This window comes from Cydia splendana, chromosome 3 (assembly GCF_910591565.1).
Source record: "Cydia splendana chromosome 3, ilCydSple1.2, whole genome shotgun sequence".
Classification (NCBI taxonomy): Eukaryota; Metazoa; Arthropoda; class Insecta; order Lepidoptera; family Tortricidae; genus Cydia; species Cydia splendana.
In genome coordinates this window covers 16,596,440-16,616,771 of record NC_085962.1, presented here as the reverse complement: position 1 = coordinate 16,616,771, position 20,332 = coordinate 16,596,440, and the positions used below count along the sequence as shown (strand labels likewise).

The following is a 20,332-nucleotide window of genomic DNA, read 5'->3' as shown; positions in this document are numbered from 1 at the left end:
CTGAATTGGGGAGTGTTGCTTTCCTCGCGGGCCACGTGTATTATTATGTGGCATAATTGGTAATGTAAATGATAGTCGGTGTGCTCAAATGAGCATTGATACGCCGCCGTATTACCATATTCATTTGTGTGAAGACGGCGCGCGGCGACCTGACGCAGACTTTAGCGCGACCTCACTCCGCTACGCACCTTTTTCCGTATTTTCGCAACTTTAATACGACTTATTTCTCAGAACTACTGAGTGCGTAATCATATTTTGATGGGAACAGTGCGTTATCAAGTGATGTTTTATAATTTCTGTTGATTATAAACAGTACGTCATAGGTCAGCCCACATATCTTATCATCTCTTTAAATGTTTGTGCTTAAGTCCGTTGAAGTCAGTTAAAGCCAAGCAATTAATCGACAGACTGATTGAGCAGTGTTTAATTATTTATTTGAACATTTTTGTAACAAAAATAACTGCAGTATTTTAAATTTAGTGTTCTAGTGGTGTTATAGTGTTTACATATTGTTTAAAAAAAAATAAGTATGCCTATCCGTCGTAGTCAGGTAAGCGACTTTATTGCCATGGACGATATACATAATTGTTTAATTTTTTGACTCGGGCGACAAGGTTCACATTGCATGTACATACGTATACTAAAACATAGGTATCTATACTATTTTTTTACTTGTATACTTAGCTATCAGAGCATTATGAAAATAAAATACAATATCCGATTAGTATAACCTTCGGCTTCATCACCATCAGAGTGATATTCATTTTGTGGCCTTGTAAATTTTGCATATGAAATCCCTATACCTACCTATTCAGGTCCAGAAACTATACAATCTTGGCTGCTACGCGTACTGCGCCATTTATGTCGTTAGTTTATTTTTGCCGTGCATGCAACATCGTTAAACAAAAATATGAATTTGTCAGTTGTTGGTGAAATGGATTTTCGAGAACCAGCACAAGCTGCGGACAGTGCGGCGGTGCAGCTCCTCACTGCGGTACAAGGAGCTAGAGGAGGCTGCCGTGGCCGCGCCCGAGTACACGGCGCCCGAGCACGATGAGCCCTGCCCTCACGGAGAACCTGAACAATATTTCAAGGTTGGTATCTTCCTTCGCTATAAATCCTTTGTAGCCCATATAACACTCGCGACCGACTTAAGTCCGACAGAACTAGCTCCCACCACGACGTAGGGGATATGGAAAAAAATGCCAATTCTAGTGCTATCTATAATATTAATATTATAGATATACCAAGCACAAGCTTTTCGTCATGTTACCTACACGTGTAACATACCATTGGACTTGAATTATGTTTGATAAACATTTGATTTAAGGAAAATTTGTGAAAGAACCGTATCTTATCTGCGTTACTTAGCATATTTTATTTATTTGCTCACATTTACGCAAATACTTCTATCTACACATCTGCTAACCTTGCTCATAAAGAGAATCACTATAGTGTTTTTTTTAGCATTAGAAATAAGGTAAACAATCTTGATGTGTCTTTTAATTGAAAAACACGTTTTAAAAATAAGTTACGGCAAATATGTAACAATTATGAATCTAATACGATCATTTATGTTCTTCTGCTTTCATAAGTAATAGTTATTGATTTTTAAAAGCGTTTTTCAATTAAAAGACATGTCAAGATCGCTTACCTTCTTTCAAGTTCTTTCTAATGCTAAAAAGAACGAACTATATACGAATATTCATCCAAATTCAAGATCAACTTATGTTCATTCATTATTGATCAATTGTATGATGGCTACGGTAGAAAGTATTAGATAGTGTGGCTATAAATATCTCGTGTGATTACAGAAATAAACAGTTTGGTTAGGAATCAAAGTTGGTTAAATCAAATTTATTGACTAAAACCTATGGTTCAATTCAAACTGTCCATCACACACCAAAAGTATCTATTAATACTTTACCAATCGTTGTCAAGCGGACCCCAGGCTCCCATGAGCCGTGGCAAAAATGCCGGGATAACGCGAGGAAGAAGAAGAAGAATACTTTACCAATCGATAGGGGAACGAATTTGGTGACTGCTCATTATTCAGTCTTGTTTACATAACTTCTCTGAGCCTTTTATCATGTTTATTATTTAGTTTGCTTATTTAACTACTTCTAAGATTCTCAATTCATGTCCTTATCAGTTGAAAGTTTAATTAATAGTTTTCATAATGCGACCATGCCACAACACAGTTGATAAATTGCGTCATTGTTGTGCTTATATGTTTGTATATCTAGATGTCTAAGTTGTGCTTATTCTTGTCTTCTTTCTCTTAGGGTTTTTGTGTTACTGACACTATGCTGAATAGTTAAAATTACTTTCGTATACCTATACCTATTGCTTTCAACTTACCCTGTAGGATGTCTCCTAAATGTAATTACTTATAACTGATTGAAATTGTTTCAGTATGAAGATTTGCACGTGAAATTAGCAGCGCCGTACCAGCTGCAGCCCAAACCAGACGCTAAAGACCTCGGTTTCGGGAAATACTTCACGGATCACATGCTCAAAATCAACTACCAAGTGCAACTGGGCGGTTGGCAGAAACCAGAGATCATCCCCTTCGAGAACCTAAGCATCCATCCTGCTGCGAAGGCTCTTCACTACGCAATACAAGTAAGTAAACCGCTAATCGAAAGAAGGTCAAGTCCTAAAAAAATATTCGAAATTGAACTGTAACTCGACTCCATAAAATACAGAATAAGAACGAGCATTAGCGATGTTTACTTCTACTTCCTTCCAGACTGACAGCGCTTGCGCGTATTGAACGCAATGGATGTGTAAACAAATAGCCTTATCAGTTTATTCGCAGCTTTATTAGGGCCAAAGAGAAATATTATTGTACCTATTTAAATTTTGAAAATTGTTGTTTCAGTTGTTTGAAGGGATGAAAGCGTACCGTGGCGTAGATGACAAAATCCGGTTGTTCCGGCCTGATCTCAATATGAAGAGGATGAATCTGGCCGCACACCGCTCCGGCCTGCCGATATTCAACGGAGAGGAGCTCATCAAATGCATGAAAAGACTCATACAGATTGATCAAGAGTGGGTGCCTCATTGTGAATCTTCCACTCTATATATTCGACCAACACTTATAGCAACAGAGGTAAGCTCATATTGCTATCTATTTTGTCCAATACATTCACTAGATAGGTGGACTTATTTCAGCCCTATTATCACACGTGTGACACTAACTCAATTTGAGTCGTAGCGACTCAGTATCAGACGTGTGTTAGCACAGATCAGATCAATATGGGTCAAATTAATTTGCATCATAATTTGCATCGGATAAAAGCCCTTAACAACACCCCACATAACACATGTGCCAGAGAAGCATCTGCCAGGAAGAACTGGCGTAGAATCGTTCGTCGTTCAACGTGACCACGACTGCTCTGCCGAGAGTAATTTGACGGAGAAGAAGAATTTGCATCAATTTGTTGTATGGTGGACGTTCGACGGGTTATTTATTAGTCAAGGCTAAAAATATGTGTATATATAGTATACCTACACCTTCAATGGATTAAGTAGAATTTCTGGGCGTCTTGTATCAGGGACAGCGCACTTGACTCCTTGTCGTTGACTGACAATGACGGCAACCTAACTAACTACGCAAGACGACCAAGTAGTTTTTATAGAGCCTGATTGACAGCCTCGTTTCAATTGTTCTCGAAAACTGTTTTTATGTCGTAGGTGGCGTTTTGGCGGAAAAACTGCTTTCAGACGTTGTTCGCTGTATTAATGAATTACGTCTTCTGCACTTTTTTTTATTTGCTTTCTTCCTCGCGCTATCCCGGCATTTTGCCACGGCTCATGAGAGCCTGGGGTCCGCTTGACAACTAATCCCATGATTTGACGTAGGCACTAGTTTTTACGAAAGCGACTGCCATCTGACCTTCCAACCCAGAGGGGAAACTAAGCCTTATTGGGATTAGTCCGGTTTCCTCACGATGTTTTCCTTCACCGAAAAGCGAAAAGAGTTCCGTAAAACTCATTGGTACGAACCGGGGTTTGAACCCGCGACCTCCGGATTGAAAGTCGCATGCTCTTACCGCAAGGCCACCAGCGCTTTTTTTTTAAATATGGCATATTTAATCTAGAACATAACGTAACAATAATAGTCTCATGCAATAGATAACATGTTTAAGCCATCTCACCTTGTAATTGAGGAGATGATGCCATCGGTGGATTTATCATCGATCTAGCTCCATGACACGATTCATACATATTTCTGACCTTGACTGTACCTTATTGTTAATTTATTTGGTATACTTTCTGCAACTTATCTCTACACGCCTTCTTGTTGTCATATAAAAAGCAGTGCTTATCACAAGCCGATAAAACTAGCAAATTGTTATCGCATTATTCTAAGATATCTATCGTGGCATGAGGCGCCAGAAAAATTAATGCCACTTTAATTCGCATTTTCTTATCTTTGTCGCCATTACTATTCTAGAAAATGATAGCTCCATCAAAGCAAATAATGACTCTATATAAGACAAGTTCAAACTGAAACTTTACTTAATCTCAACTTAATAATATTTACGAAATTACACGCTTCTTACTTCCTGTGTGAAGGAAACATAACAATTATAAAATATGACAAGAATAAAACTTAGCTAGGTATTTATTTAGATCTATCACTACAGCTGTATAGACTTCGACTGTGTCTACGAAAGATCGACTCCCATTGAAAGATGATGTTAAGAAAGGCAACGGACGTTATTAGTCTTGTAGAGAGATATACTACGAGAAGATTCGCCTCTAAACAAAAATAGACTCACAAACGACGATACGACTCTTGATATAACAAAAGCCTTAATAACAAATAGCGCCAGTCTTTATTTTCGCAATTTTAGCATTTGAATCAACATTGAAGTGACGCAGTCGTTGAAAAGATGTTATGTCCAAGATCCGCAAATAATATTTAACCAACTGTCGCGTGCGCATACACAGCTCTCGTTGTCACTGGCTGAAACCCACCGAGGATATTTTAATAGGCTTTTCTACATTCCACATATTACAAATATACGTATTTATAAATGTTCGTATAGCTTTGTTATCCAACTGCGTGGCAGTATAATAAAACCACAAAATAATAACAAAAATTTGAGTAGAGTTGTGTTAATCCCTAGGCGACCTTTGGCGTGATGGCGCCCGAGTCAGCGCTGCTGTTTGTCGTGCTGACCCCGGTGAGCGCGTACTACAAGACGAGCGCCGACGGCGCCGTGTCCATCTTCGCGGACCCCAACGTGGTGCGCGCTTTCCCCGGCGGCGTCGGCAACAGGAAAGTGGGCTCCAACTACGGACCCACGATAGGTAAGAACCTTGTTACTATAGGGGCCGTGCGCATTAAAGTGTCTGACCTGAATCGCAAACTTTAATGCTTTACGGTGCTGCCCCTTACAGTTAACACATGCTTCCTTGATCATTGTAGGATCTGCCATCTAGTGGCCTAAGTCAAAAAGTTAAACTTGGCGTTACACTTCTCGTTAATAAACAGGAGACTCATGTGCCGCTCCTATGGTTCATGCAGGCTCCCTATTGTTGCGATAATTACAACCAGCATACTGACTCAATCACACTGGGTCGTCCACCAGATGAAAAGTTTGTATATGGCGAACGACCCAGTAGGATTGATCCATAAGTTGTAGGTATATTTTCTCACTTCTTGCTCGGTTCCCTTTCTTTCTTTCTTGTGGTCGCAATAACACTCGTGATTTGTAGTGTATTCAGTTTAGAGTACGTGATTCAATTCCGTTATGTGAATGTTAGCCTATGTTTCTCCATACGAATATAGTTTAATATTCCTTTATGTAAGTAAGTAAGTAACACTTTATTGTACGGAAGAGAGGAATACAGGTACATCAGCTAGAACATAAATATAGTGCAAGGGCGAACTTATCCCTAAGAGGGATCTCTTTTAGTTAACCTATTGGTAATTAAAAGTTATAGGTACCTAGAGGTATAATTAAATAATGCGCTGAAATCTCAACATCTTGCATATCAGTGCTATCATTTGTCATTATCATTTGTTTTGATTTACTTTGGAATGTCTCGTTTTGTTTTTTGAAAAGATTACAATAAAAGCGGCTAAAAGCCATTTCATTTAAAAACATCTTGAATACAGAACTATTTATTTGCAATTGCAAGCAACTGAGTTATTATTTTATCAACAATTCCGTTAAATTATTACTTACACCAGATAGGAGGTGTTTGTTTAATGCATTATCCAACTACAGCCGGTTCGTAACTAGTTTATTGAGCCTCTTGTGTAACTGCAGAGGCCACGACGCGCGCCGCGCAGCTCGGCCACCACCAGGTCTTGTGGCTGTTCGGCCCCGACCACCAGCTCACCGAGGTCGGCGCCATGAACATCTTCATGGTCTACATCAACGAGAATGGAGGTAATTCCATAATTAACTTGCTTTACTGTATATATGTATAAGGCGTTATTTATAATTAGGGTTCCGTACCCAAAGGGTAAAAACGGGACCCTTTACTAAGACTCCGCTGTCCGTCTGTCTGTCACCAGGCTATATCTCATGAACCGTGATAGCTAGGCAGTTGAAATTTTCACAGATGATGTATTTCTGTTGCCGCTATGACAACAAATACATACTATAAACAATAAAATAAATATTTAAGTGGGACTCCCATACAACAAACGTGATTTTTTTGCCGTTTTTTGCGTAATGGTACGGAACCCTTCATGCGCGAGTCCGACTCGCACTTGGCCGGTTTTTTTTATAAACGTCGGCAGTTGTACCAAACTGTTTTATAGTTGCCGCAATCGCCTTCATTACTTACTTACTCAAAATCAAGTAATAAATTATATCTTTCTTCGTACAAATCATTTAATAACAAACTTTTATACGAGATATCTCGATTTTTAAACCGAGTGTTGGTTCTGGAAGTTTTTTTATTAGCAACTCTAAAAATTACAAGTTAAAGACGTTTCAATGCTAATTATTCCATATGTCAATTGTATACATAAATCATCATAATGAGTCAATGATTACGTATTGTATTCTAGGGCGAGAGTTATTATAAAACCGCTTTACCGCGTGACCGATATTGTCATCTTATCTAAAAGCTAGCCGGCTCGGGGACCTCTGACCGGATATATCTGGCTCGTTATCGGCAGCTAGGAAATAAGCCCTGTTTGTGTATTTTGGCACGTAGTTCGTAAGATTATCGAAAATAATTTTACTTACTTTAAACATTGAAACATTACATTATCAGAGTATATATTTAGTTTGAAGAGGCAGATGGATCGCGTGAGAGTGCCCTTTTACGTAATTATCTGCATTCTGACACATTATATACAAGGCAAATGATGTAGCCGGGCGTCTAGGGGTCAGTAACATCGATAACGGCCGACGTGACCGGCCGATATCGGTACTGATGTAAAAAATTCAGAGTTTCATCAGAAACACCACATTTGCCTTGACTTCCCATCCTTCTGTGTTAAAATTAATATTTTCCAAGGTATAAATAGAACCTTTATTAACAGTGCGCTATATTTATTATTACATCACCCCAGCGATTAGTATTTAAGCCCTAAGTAGTAAGTAAAAAAACAGAATTAATTAAGGATTTATTAAGATGTTCGAATGTTAAGAACAGTGGGTATGTTCTAAATATTGTGTTCGCTCACCATTCTTTTTGTTAGGCGCAACAAATAAATAAAATCAAGTTGAATATAACCTCTAATGACCCCTTGTAGTATATAATACAATATTTGTCGTTACTCGTAGACAAGCAGCTAAGCACGCCGCCCCTGAACGGGCTGATCCTGCCGGGCATCACGCGGCGCTCCATCCTCGAGCTGGCCAGCCAGTGGGAGGACCTGGTCGTCAAGGAGGAGGTCATCACCATGGACCGAGTCATCAGTCTCAACAAACAGGGACGGGTGAGTGCTATATTCGTAAAACACACAGGCCAATTCGTACGTACAGTCGACGTCAAAAATATGTATACACTTCTGCACCTTACTCCTTTGTAATAAGGCGTAAAGTGTAAATATATCTTTGACGTCGACTGTACACTGACACCAGAATATAATATCTAAATGACGTCATTTAGTTATCGTGCATTTCGCTCGTACTTACCCGTACATGTATTGGCGCGAGCGAGACGCACGATATCTAAATGACATCATTTAGATATCATTCTGATTTCAGTTGACGTTTGAATTGGCTTGACAGATCTGATATGCGTGCCAAATTGAAAATTATAAATTCTACATACAGTGAAATTCGAATAAATCAATGGAATACAGCTAATCTTCATAATTTTTAAATCGAACATGAGGATTAATTGGAAATAAGTTGTATCTCTATTGCATACTTTTTTGATACTTGTAATATCGTTATGAACAACACTAGCCAAGGCAACATTTGTGCATATTGACTTGTCAATATAGTCCTCCTAATTATGGAGTCTACGTTAGACCAAAATGACACCACATAGTGCAATAATCGTTCGAAATTAAGCGCATTTTATTTATTTGTTATTTATGTCATGAACAGCTACTGGAGATGTTTGGCGCGGGCACGGCAGCGGTAATCAGCCCCGTCAGCCGGATCGGCTTCCTCGAGAACAACATTCACATCCCCACCATGCAGCAGTCCCAACCCGTGTTCCAGCGGCTAAAGGACACCCTCCTGGCCATCCAGTACGGACACATAGAGCACCCCTACTCTGTCATCATCTCATAGTGACGTGAAGTGAACTTATAACTAAGATAAAAGACATTGAACTTGACAAATGACTGTTTAACGGCTAAACAGGGTCAAAGTGTTTAGAGTTTAAGGAAATCGCGGCAGGTACCGTCAAGTGATTTGAACTTTATGACAGTTAAATCGCTTTTGTTCGGAGTTTAAAAGTAGCTAACTAGTACAGACTCGTGCCGCCAAATGTACACTATTTTTCAATGGATTTTGAACCCTTCTTATATCCTCGTAAGGCCCTATGTGTATTTCAATGTACACTACGTTTCAATCTAATTAGACCCTTTCATAAACCAAATAAAGTTGCATTTCTTTTGTTTCATTGCATTCTTAAACAAACAAAATTCATCCCAATGAACTATACAACAAGGTTTAAATGAAAAATTGGAATACTTTGTAAATTAATATTCCTTCTGTCACATTGAATTTTCGGACAAATGAAATTCAAACCAATTACTATGCAACTAGATTCAAACTTCTTTAATAAAATATTGCATGGTTGGCGGCACGTGGATAGTAACGAGACTGGACTAGTTAAAATATGGCATTATTCATAAACGCCATACAAGCCTCAATTAGTTATTAATCGTTTGTGTTTATCTGTCATTGAATTAACTAATTGAAGCTTGTAAAGTTTTATGAATAAGGGAGTAAGAGTGTATTTTTGTAGGGCAATTATTGGCAGCCTGGCACGTATCAAGTCCAGAGCGCTCTGCCGATAGACGCGTCTCAAAGCTTTTACTCATTACGTATACTGTAAGCAAACTTTGAGACGCTCTGCGGAACGCGTTGTGTGGATCATTTTATTTCTGCAATCTCTAGATTTTAATTATAGAATGCGATTAGTATTTTTGTATAATAACGCTTGGATTGTGCAGATGTTAAATAGGTGATAACGTTAAATAATTGTAAGGTATTCTATTTAATGTAAATTAATTAATTTTTAATGAGCGCATTCAGTGATTGTGTTCTCATAAACCTTATTGTAGTAAAAGAACTATGTCGAGATGGTTTGTGTTTCGAGTGCAAGTTCAACTCCGAAACGAGTGCAGTTAAGTTTATTGAAGACTTGTGTGGACAATTCTTTACGTGATAGAAAAGCGTGTGTCTTAAACTCTATTTTTATATCACAGAACATAAAATGAAATTAAATTTCCCAATCTAATCTACTTATAGTAACCTATCTGTCTGGTTTTATAAAAAAAAATATAGTTAGATTGGGCGGACTGGGTTATAAAAATTGAGCGTAGATTTAGCTTCAGTTGTACTTTTTATTGTATACTGAATTAATGTACATACAAGGACTAACAAGTACTATTTGTAAGCTAGAGATGCGCACCGGTAGTCACTCAGGTTTGACAACTTTTAAATGTTATAGGCAAAAACATTTATTGTATTTTCTAGTCTACTTCACGAGAATCTGTACGAGTTTGTTAAATATTTATAAATATACGTTTTTACGATTTGTTGAAGTATTATTTTTGACATTAACCCTTAAATGCATGGTGTACGATGCAGCGTACATTACAAAAATATCTAATTTTATACATAATTAGATAAAATCTATTTATTCCTATATATTATTTCAATAGTAAAACCAATCCGTTTTCTGATTTTTTACTTAAATTAACGCAATATTTTAGTTTATAAAAATTACATTCGTTTTAAGACGAAATGTCGGAAAATTTGAAAATATCCAGAGTTTGATGATTTTTAGTATGTGAATTTGGACGTTTTTTTTTTGGGGTTTGTAATTATTTTATATTTAAAAACTTTATCATAGGTGTATCTAAAATAGTGTATCTTTCTGATGGTAGTAAGATTTTTCATATATCTCTTCCTGATAATTATATATTTACATAAATATGATTTAGCCTATGCAACTTCTAACACTGATTTCGCAGTGAAAATCGATGTTAATTTTTTTTACCATTTTTCCCATAATCAGCAAACAATTAAGTAACACATATATTAATTTCGGGCAAAAAGAAAAAGCATTTAAGGGTAAACAACATAACTAAACCCTGGCAAACCTTATTTTGTTGTAATAAGGTTTATGACCAGTCAACTTCGATAGCTAGCGATAATTTTACCCTCACTCACTTAGATATAACATCCAAACACGAGAGCCCTACAGTCACCAGCAGTGTCAGCATACTTACAGGGCTAGAGCAAAGTCCAGTAGGAAAAACCGAGACCGAGGCCAGCCCCGGAGCACCTTGCAGATCTGGAGCTTCTCCATGCCATGCTAGATTGTATTAACGATGTCGATGTGTGCGTGACACCAACATACGTCAAATAGGACTCAAATGTTTCAAGACTAAAGAAAACGACAAAATTTCAAAGTGATTTCATTATTGCAATTTTTCTGTTCAATTATAACAATTTATATAATTCGGTCTACGTCGCTTAGGTCGTTCTACTCCGGCGGAAGGGGTAGGTCGTCATCATACTCTTCAACGTATTTCTTCCTACCTTCTGACCGGTGCACACTCCGGTTCAGTGACGGCACTTCTTGAATAGAATCTCCAGAATGTCCCCTATAATAATTAAGTAATCAGCGTAAAAACAGGCTTAAGGCGCTTATCACACTGCCGCCGCATGTCGTTGCGAAGTGCGAAGCGACGAATTCGCGTGCGGCGACGACGGTACAATGGTGCGGTTTTCTCCGAAGCTGCGATGCGTGACGAATCGCGTTTATGAACAAAAACCGTACGATTCGCACCTTCGCGGAGTCAATGTGTTATAAACAAAAATCAATATTAAAACCAAAATATTATTTTGCTAATCCGCGAAAAGATAACGTGCTAGTCAATCAGTGCTAACCCGTTATACTTACTTGCGTATTTTTACATGCAATTAATATTCCCACCCTCCCACCGCAAAAATAAATACGCAAATAAATATAACAAACCACCACCAAAAGAATAAACCTCGACACGTGTTTCGCCTCTCTACGAGGCATCCTCAGGAGTTGTTGACGGTCTGACGCCCGGCTTAATTAAATTAATTAATTTTTCCATCTCACTCACACTTGCACGGTAGGGGGAGTGGTCAAGGTATAAATATGGCCGACCATTCTAGACAGGTCATTCCGTTGCCGGGCGTCAGACCGTCAACAACTCCTGAGGATGCCTCGTAGAGAGGCGAAACACGTGTCGAGGTTTATTCTTTTGGTGGTGGTTTGTTATATTTATTTGCGTATTTATTTTTGCGGTGGGAGGGTGGGAATATTAATTGCATGTAAAAATACGCAAGTAAGTATAACGGGTTAGCACTGATTGACTAGCACGTTATCTTTTCGCGGATTAGCAAAATAATATTTTGGTTTTAATTAGTATGGATTTCCGCAAAGTAACGCCTGATTCTATTCACTATTTAAAAATCAATATTCTACAGTAGGTATAAAGATAAAAATCGCAGCACCGGACGTCGCTTCGAAGTGCGAAGCAGTGTGATAACCGCCTAAGTAAAATGTCATTCAACTTCCGTCTGCGACCAATCGATGCAATCGTACAAGTTTTAAGTCTAACTAAGTGCCCTAATTTGTTACTCGTAAATACTGTACGTTCCGTTTCATCGTAATAATGTTCAGTTCACGAAGAGGTCGCGGTCGCGGGTCATCTAGCGTAAAGTTATCCGGAGTAGCGCACTCAACTGCGTGTTCTTACTGCGTATTTATTGACCATACCAATTGTATGCGTATGCATGAAGGTGAAATGTTTTATTAATTAGCAAGTTCAATAATCAGACGGTTGGTCCCGTGACATCATCGGCGCCATGCCGTAGTTACTCTAAACTTAATATTGTGAACCTTATTACTTAGGTGTAAGGTATACAATAGAATGATTTTAGCTACCGCGACATATTTGTTAGTGTGTAGCTCCGGGTGTAACTTGTTGTAATATTACGTCAGTAATATATTACGTAGATGCAATCTATTTATATTATTGCGTCTTTCAAACGAACATATAGAACAAATAGATAAAATCGAGAGGTATGCGGAAATGGGGTCATTATCAATATATATAATAAAAGAAATTGTACAATGTGCGTGCCGCTAAAACTCAGAAATGAGTCCCAATACGATCAAGGAAGCTATATGGGGTGGTAGCCCTCTATCTCCCGTCCATGAAGAAGTTTTCCGTTTTTACCTGAAGGGTGTGCTTTTGAAGATATAAGGGCTCAAAGTTTCGCCCTCTGAGACCCAGAAGCAGTTGTTTTTGTTTTTGAATTTTGAACTTTAACTTAATGAAGGAAAGTTCAGAATAGATCGTGAAATATATACCTACAAAAATTTGTACCTGGTGCGGTGTCTCGGGCCTCGGAGGCTAGATATTTCTAGAACATTCGAGAGTATTCGAGAGCATTCCACAGCATTCTGGAATGTAATCGAATATTCGAGAACATTCTACATTATTGTGGAATATTCCAGAACACTTTCGAATGTTGTGGAATATTCTGGAACATTCGAAGCCGTCTCGGGTCTCGGAGGCTAGACATTTCTAAAACAGTCCAGAACATTCGAAAATATTCGAGAGCATCCCACAGCATTTCAGAACTTTCTGGAATGTTGTCGAATGTTTGAGAACATCCCAGATCATTGTGGAATATTCTGGAACATTGTGGCCCATTCGAAATCTTTATTGTATGGGTATTCGAGAACATTCTAGATCATTTTGGAACATTCCGGAACACTTTCAAATGTGGAATATTCTGGACCATTCGAAGCCTTTTTTATAGGGTTGGAGCTACCTATTGGTAGGGGTATATATTTAAAGCATGACAGTTGTAAGGTTCGAATGTTCGAGAACATTCCGGAATATTCTGGAATGTTATCAAATATTCGTAAATATAGCCAAGAATCCAGGATCCCAGATCATTGTGGAGTGTTCCAGAACACACTCAAATGTTGTGGAATATTCTAGAACATTGTTCATGTGTGTCAACATGTGTGTCTAGAACACACAGACGATCGGTCTGGCCTAGTGGGTAGTAACCCTGCCTATGAAGCCGATGGTCCCGGGTTCGAATCCTGGTAAGGGCATTTATTTGTATGATGATACAGATATTTGTTCCTGAGTCATGGTTGTTTTCTATGTATTAAGTATTTATATATTATATATATCGTTGTCTGAGTACCCACAACACAAGCTTTCTTGAGCTTACCGTGGGGCTTAGTCAATTTGTGTAAAAATGTCCTTAATATTTATTTATTATTGTGGACTATTCGAAGCCTTCATACTCTCAGGAGATTTTCGACAAATATTTCCAGTACTAAAGTACATCTTAGTATATGACATTTATTTCAGTTTATAAATATTTCCAGTTATTATATATTCCCTATGCTTTTCTCACGGTCAACTATGCGTAGGTTGCTCTCAAGTTGGAAATAAAAAAAATGTAGGTACATAGAAGTAGGTATAGGTATTGTACTTAGAAAAAAAAACCTAAATATATTTTAAAGTTTAACCTTTTATTACAACCACCACACAATTCTCATGTCAGCTCCCTGAGCGAAGCCGGGTACCTCAGCTAGTATGAAATAAATTAGGAACCTATTTATAGACTTTCTGAAACGCATTTAATTCAGTGCATATATTATATTATATGTCACCGGCAATCTGTATAATTCAGGTAGTATTGTATACAATACTAGGCAATGTCTATACAAGTATACATTGCCTCGCGCCTAGCTGGGGCGTATGGGCAATGTATGAAATATTATGAATATTATTGTCCATTACATAATTTAGGTACCTAATGTAATGTATCAATTCCTAGAGATTCTAAGTACCTGCTGGTACACCGGCAATGTAAAATAGGAAATTTTAAGCGCGTGGTTGTTTTATGCGATAAACGCAGCGTTGAACTATTAGTTGGAATGTGAATAATTCGACACAGTTAAGTACTCAGGACGCTATGAACCTACTTTCCGTTCTGTGTGCGACTTCAAATTACAGTGCGAAATGAGTAGAGGACTAGAGGTACGATAACTCACGTGTGTCCTCGGGAGAGGGCGCTGCGGCGGGAGTCGCCGGCGCGCGACGCGGGCGCTGCGGGCGTGGCCGGCGCCGCGCCTGCGCTCTCCACTCGGCCTGCAGCAGACAAAGAGCCTCTGTATTATGAAAGCTTGTAATACAAACACAAGCTTCATTTTAATACCTAGGGTTCCGTAGTAGAAATGGAATGGCGGCCCGTTCGCTTGTATGCCTCAGCTTAGTCGTACATTTAATACGTACGATTGCATAAAAACTGTCATATATCCTTCCTCGGGACGGGACTCAACTATATCCATACTAAAAATATTTGAATCGGTTCAGCGGTTTAGGGCGATCGTCACAATAGACGCGAAATCGCACATCGCTCCGGTGTGCAAGTTGGACATCGCTGTATAGGTACGCACATAGCACTGTCACGCTCATACACCGGAGCGACGTGTACGGTGTAATAGTGAATAAATTACAGAGTTACTTTCGCATTTATAATATAGCATTAGTAATACTTGGTAATACTCGTACCTAGGGATTTTAACTATGTTATTGTTATTGAACTTATTGAATCGGTAGATACAGCAAATATTTCCGTTTTAATAAGAGAATATTGAAAATTATACATAGGTACGTAAGTAGTATATGAAGAACAAAAGTGCCACACCTCCAAGAAAGTGGGGCCCTATCATGAAACATCAACAAACATTACGTCAAGGTTTGCCCTTCATACCGACACAAACCAGCTTCAACAAATAAGATATTATGAGACGACATTTCGTTACGTGCATACATACATCGGGAATTTGTGTAGATAACTTTTATTAAACTATGCCGATAGTTTAACAAACATGACTGCAGGCCTATTCGGATTTCGAGATAATCACAAGATCTTGAGACGATTTAGAGATCAACTAGATCTACATTAGATATCGACTAGATGTGACTTGGATATCTAAGTCATAACTTGTCGAAATCGTTCAAAAGGACCTCCAGAATCGCGGAAACGTCAAATTTGACATATCTATCTTACAAATATCTTTAAATTATCCGTATCGTAACTTGTTGAAGTCTAGTAGAAATCTAATTCATTTTCCGAATCGAGCCGTTGGTCACAAGTGGTTACCAATTACACAGCTTAAATAAAACCTTTAATACCCTGATCACTTACAGTTCTTCAATCAATTCTCTAGGGCCTCTAGATAAAAAGAAGAACATTGTAAGACAGAATTGGCGCTTCAACCACATTTGGTTCCACGCCTAGTCTTACCTCGAAATTGATCTATAGGAGACTGGCTAGCGCCTGATGATCCGCTGCCAGCAGATGGTATAGAGGCTGTAATAAATATTGTTTTCGTTAATAAAATTTATCAAAGATTTTGTGTATATTAAGATTGTCGTTAAATGTATATAGTCTGCAGTAAAAAGTAAATGTATCTCTATACATTTAAATAAATAAAAAATTAAAATTCAAACTGTTTATTTAAAAAAAAAAAGAATAAATATACAATCAACTTAGAACTAATCTTACATTTTTAAGATTATTAGAACTAAGGGACATGGGGAGCAACCCCTATCAAAATTATTGAACATTACCATTAAGTGTTTTTACATGCTACTGAGTCTTTTTACATTTAAATCATAAACTTGGTGTGATATAAATTAAAAAAAACTGTCATAAGAAAATAATAATAAAACCTGTCAAGCATGAATCTTAATTAAAGAAAAAAATAAACAATTGTAAAAAAATTGTACGATGTATTGAATCTTTAGAGCGCAAGTCCGGTTTTCAAGACTAAATCCGGTGGAGCTGCGGGTACCGGTCCAATACCGGGGTAGTAAAACTTCTCATTCACACCTGCATGGTCGTAGCAAGAGTGAAAGCGACAGTATAGTATGACTCCGATCGTCAGTTTGGTTTGCGGTTAGGATAATATTCAAAGATCCATTGAACGTGTAAGATGTGTAAAGTCCAAGACGAATTCAATAGGAGATATTACTGCAATGTTCTGCCGCCAGAGTGTAGCACTGAACATAGAGTAAAAGCATAGAGTAACTTATACATACTAGGCCTTAAACAGTTTTCTGACATGTTTTCACAGACAATAAAATATGACATTGATGCATCAAGGCGGTTTGTTAACAAGGGCCTACCGGTAAACGCGAAAATCGAAATTTAGTTATCTACCTCTTTATCGCTCGAATATGCAAGAGCGATAGAGAGATTAGATAACGAAATTTCGATTTACTTGTTTCGCGGTAGGCCATGTGATTGACGTGACGTGTAATGTGTCAATGTGGTTTGTTTACTGTATGTGCCACAAAGGTGCCACCTACACAGAGCTTTGCCTAATATTCCCTATTCATGCCTCGAATTTAAAGTTCAATTCCATACATCATGGGCCATTATTGGGTTGGGTAACTCTAATAGTCAAATTTGACATTTGACAATTCAGTATCCACTGGTTAGGCACATGGCGCAGTACAACGCCATCTGGTTCATCTGTCAAACTACGGAGCATGTTTTTTCTGACTAAGTATTTCTCTATATACAATAATTAACTCTCTGGTATGGTATAGTATAATGAACAGAAAACAAAATTGGTTTTGTGTTATATGCCGTACCTCGTTCACTTTGCTTGAGTCTGGCCTGCGCGCGCTGCAGCTCCCGCGACCAGGCGCTCGTCTCCGCGAGCCCCTGGTCGCCGCACAACTTCACTATCAGCTTCAAACCTAAAAGTATCATCGTGTTAGCTGAAACAAGGCCATTCCTCCCCCCTTAACACAGTATACCTAGCGCGCGTGAGACACTACCCGTATTTTTAGGGGTCAATACTTAACAGTTTTGAATTATTCACGGTTAGTTTCACTAGACTTATTATCGACCGGGATATGAACCGTGATTACCTTTTACCCGTGAACAAGATGCATGTGACTGGGTCGAAATATCGGGAGCTCGAAAACAATAATAATAATAAATCTTTATTCACTTAAAACCTAACATAGTACAGAGTGTCGATATTATGCTAGATACAGAAAGCTTATAATTAGGTTTGTGACAGTTTCACCAAGGTCGAGCCTCTGTCTCCCGAACTAGGTCAGAGCCTGTGACTCGGGAGTCAGCGATTCCTCCGCTAAAGGTTACATAGTAGTGGTAGCAAAAATAAAAGCTATTTTAACAAAAGTTGTACGATACAATCTACAATATGTATAAGAAAGAAAAAAAAAAGAATACAATATTTCAGTTGTAATATGTAACAATAAGAGAGAAGTTCAATCTACTTTGTTTTAATTACTTTAATACAATTTATATTGAGAAGTTACATGTGTGTATAGGGGTGTCTAAGGTACAATTATTTTAGGCAGCTTAAAATTGTTTCAGTCTCCTGGTAAGTTTGTGTTTGGAGCCAGGTTAATAACTTAGATTGCAATCGTAACGGTTTAATCTATAGAAGTCTAGCCGTTTGTTGATTTTATTATACAGTCTGGCGCTCATTGCTACGAACTGGCGACTCGCAAAGACTGTCCGCTGGCGTTCTGCTGGACAGACAGTTTGTTTATGTCGTTTTTTAAGAGCTGTCATAGATACAGGAAGATATCGATGTCTGCGTAGGATGGCACGGAGAATGTAGAGTTGCCTAACAGACAGAACTTTACATTCGGCATATAGTTTGGCTGTTGCGTACCTGTAAGGTTTTGATGTTGCAACCTTCAGTACTGCTCTCTGAGCGCGCTCCAGATTGAGCATTGTTGTTTTACCAGCGGCTCCCCATAACGGGATACAGTACGTGACAAGGGACTGACAGAGGGACGTATACGCCATCATTATAATACTATGACTAGCCGAGCAACGAAGTTGTTAGAAAACGTACATCAATTTCCTGACACGGGAAGTCAGGGAGTCTATGTGGGTATGCCAATCTAATTTTTGGTCAAGGGATACGCCGAGGTATTTTATGCTTGGGACTTGGGTAAGGGAAACGCAAAGACAGTTAGGCGAGGGTGACTGACAAACATGACATTTTATGGCAAACGATGGTACAGGCAGTGACGGGCTAGTAATTGCGAATGGAATGAATTTGGTTTTGTCTAAGTTAAGTGTCAGCAGATTAGCTTTTAGCCATTGCATTGCTTGCATTGCTTTGCAGTACTTGTAATACTAACAATTTTATGGACCTATGCAGTCTGAAATAAATATATTGAATTGAATTGAATTACAATTTTAAGGCCATTTTCTGCATGCATTTTCGTCTCAGCCCAATCGGAGCCATGGAATAGTAAGGCCGTATCATCGGCATAGGCAATGATTCTACAGTTTTCTAGGGACAGTTGGCACAGTTGGTTTACATAAATCTGGAACAGCGTGGGCCCCAAAATGCTGCCCTGAGGTCTATGCTAGTCTATTGTTTCTTCGTTACTTATGAAATTATTAAGCTTTATGGATTGGGTGCGGTTAGATAGGTAATCTTGGAACATTTTTAATGAAGTTCCACGGACACCGATGTTTTCCAGTTTACGCAATAATATAGGAACCGACACTGTGTCGAAGGCCTTGGAGAGGTCCGCAATACACCAAGACACCGTCGTTTTTCATCAAGGTAATCACGGTTCATATCCCGGTCGATATAACCCTTATACTTTTACTTTTGCCATGTCCGTCTGTCTGTTTCACCACAGATTAATAAATAGTTACTACGTAACAGATACTTCATTCCCAAACAAAAGCGAAAATACCTACGCTATAATAGCCTACAAAACCTTAATAATAATACCTGCTGCTCAGGACAAGAAGAAATGTACCATAAGTACGCGCACAAAGAATCGAGACTGTGTTGCCCGCCGTGCGAGTCACGTGCCAACGCGTCATCGTAAGAATGCGCTAGGGTTGTAGGTAGGTAGGTACCTACCTATGATGATTATTGTAATAAAACAAATGTCGCGAATCAACCATATTTTTTATTAGTCAATCAAATATGTTTTAGTTTTATATAATGATTTATAATTTTTTCCCTTTTCGGAATTCTCTGTTATTACATTTTATAGTTGAAAATATCCTAAATCGCGTAAATAATTTTAATAAATACTCAGGAGCAAAGCAACGGAAAATCAACGGTTTTTAAAAGTTGTAATACGGTGCTACCAGGCCGATTAATTATTACGTCGTCAAAATTATTTAAAAATACTTTTTCTAACCCTTCAATATAATTATTAAACGTTTCAGGTGGGACCTTTAGCCCGCCATAAAAAGATGAATTTTTATTATAGGCTTTTTTCCTTTGTTTTTTGACTTTTACACCCATTTACTGTACAATAATTACGTGGTTTCGGCATTTCGAAGCGTAAGCGCGGGAAACGTACGGTGCGAGCGCTCAGGCGGGCGTTCGGCGGCCCTCTGTCGGTTGTATCGTCGACGATACGCCGAGCGGTAGGCATATAACGCGTGGCCTTGAGCGTGTGAAGGAGGCCTGGTTTCACTGTCTGCCCATCGGCCATTAGTGCTAGAAAGCTACAATTTTAGGGCGTAAAGTAGTAAAGGATGACTTTTATGGTTAGTTCCCGATTCGCCGGATTATGTTTCGTCGGATTCTCGTATATTAGTAT

General features: G+C 38.5%; 2 protein-coding genes across 2 annotated transcripts in view; one reads left to right on the top strand and one right to left on the bottom strand.

Moving 5' to 3' along the window:
- The first annotated feature begins 61 nt into the window (after positions 1 to 61).
- On the top strand, positions 62 to 9,343 carry LOC134806839 (branched-chain-amino-acid aminotransferase, cytosolic). Its single transcript, XM_063780234.1, has 8 exons — positions 62 to 550; positions 924 to 1,094; positions 2,416 to 2,625; positions 2,885 to 3,115; positions 5,142 to 5,325; positions 6,291 to 6,413; positions 7,767 to 7,921; positions 8,541 to 9,343. Exons 1-8 carry the CDS (start codon positions 530 to 532, stop codon positions 8,727 to 8,729), a joined length of 1,284 nt encoding a protein of 427 aa, XP_063636304.1. The 5' UTR covers positions 62 to 529; the 3' UTR covers positions 8,730 to 9,343.
- A 1,736-nt stretch (positions 9,344 to 11,079) lies between these two features.
- Positions 11,080 to 20,332, bottom strand: part of LOC134789378 (intraflagellar transport protein 88 homolog) — a 34,101-nt gene continuing 24,848 nt past the window's right edge. Inside the window, exons 16-19 of the mRNA XM_063760010.1 lie at positions 17,357 to 17,464; positions 16,002 to 16,067; positions 14,743 to 14,839; positions 11,080 to 11,281 (exon numbers count right to left, since the gene is read on the bottom strand). Coding sequence (XP_063616080.1) covers positions 11,161 to 11,281; positions 14,743 to 14,839; positions 16,002 to 16,067; positions 17,357 to 17,464 — 392 coding nt within the window. The 3' untranslated portion in view covers positions 11,080 to 11,160. The remainder of the gene's footprint in view (positions 11,282 to 14,742; positions 14,840 to 16,001; positions 16,068 to 17,356; positions 17,465 to 20,332) is intronic.

Bases quoted from the DNA above. Each gene is read 5' to 3' on its own strand.
- LOC134806839 (XM_063780234.1), top strand. From the start codon at position 530: ATGCCTATCCGTCGTAGTCAG. The intron at 551-923 runs GTAAGCGACTTT...TGAATTTGTCAG, and splicing joins TGCCTATCCGTCGTAGTCAG to TTGTTGGTGAAATGGATTTT. The intron at 2,626-2,884 runs GTAAGTAAACCG...TTGTTGTTTCAG, and splicing joins CTCTTCACTACGCAATACAA to TTGTTTGAAGGGATGAAAGC.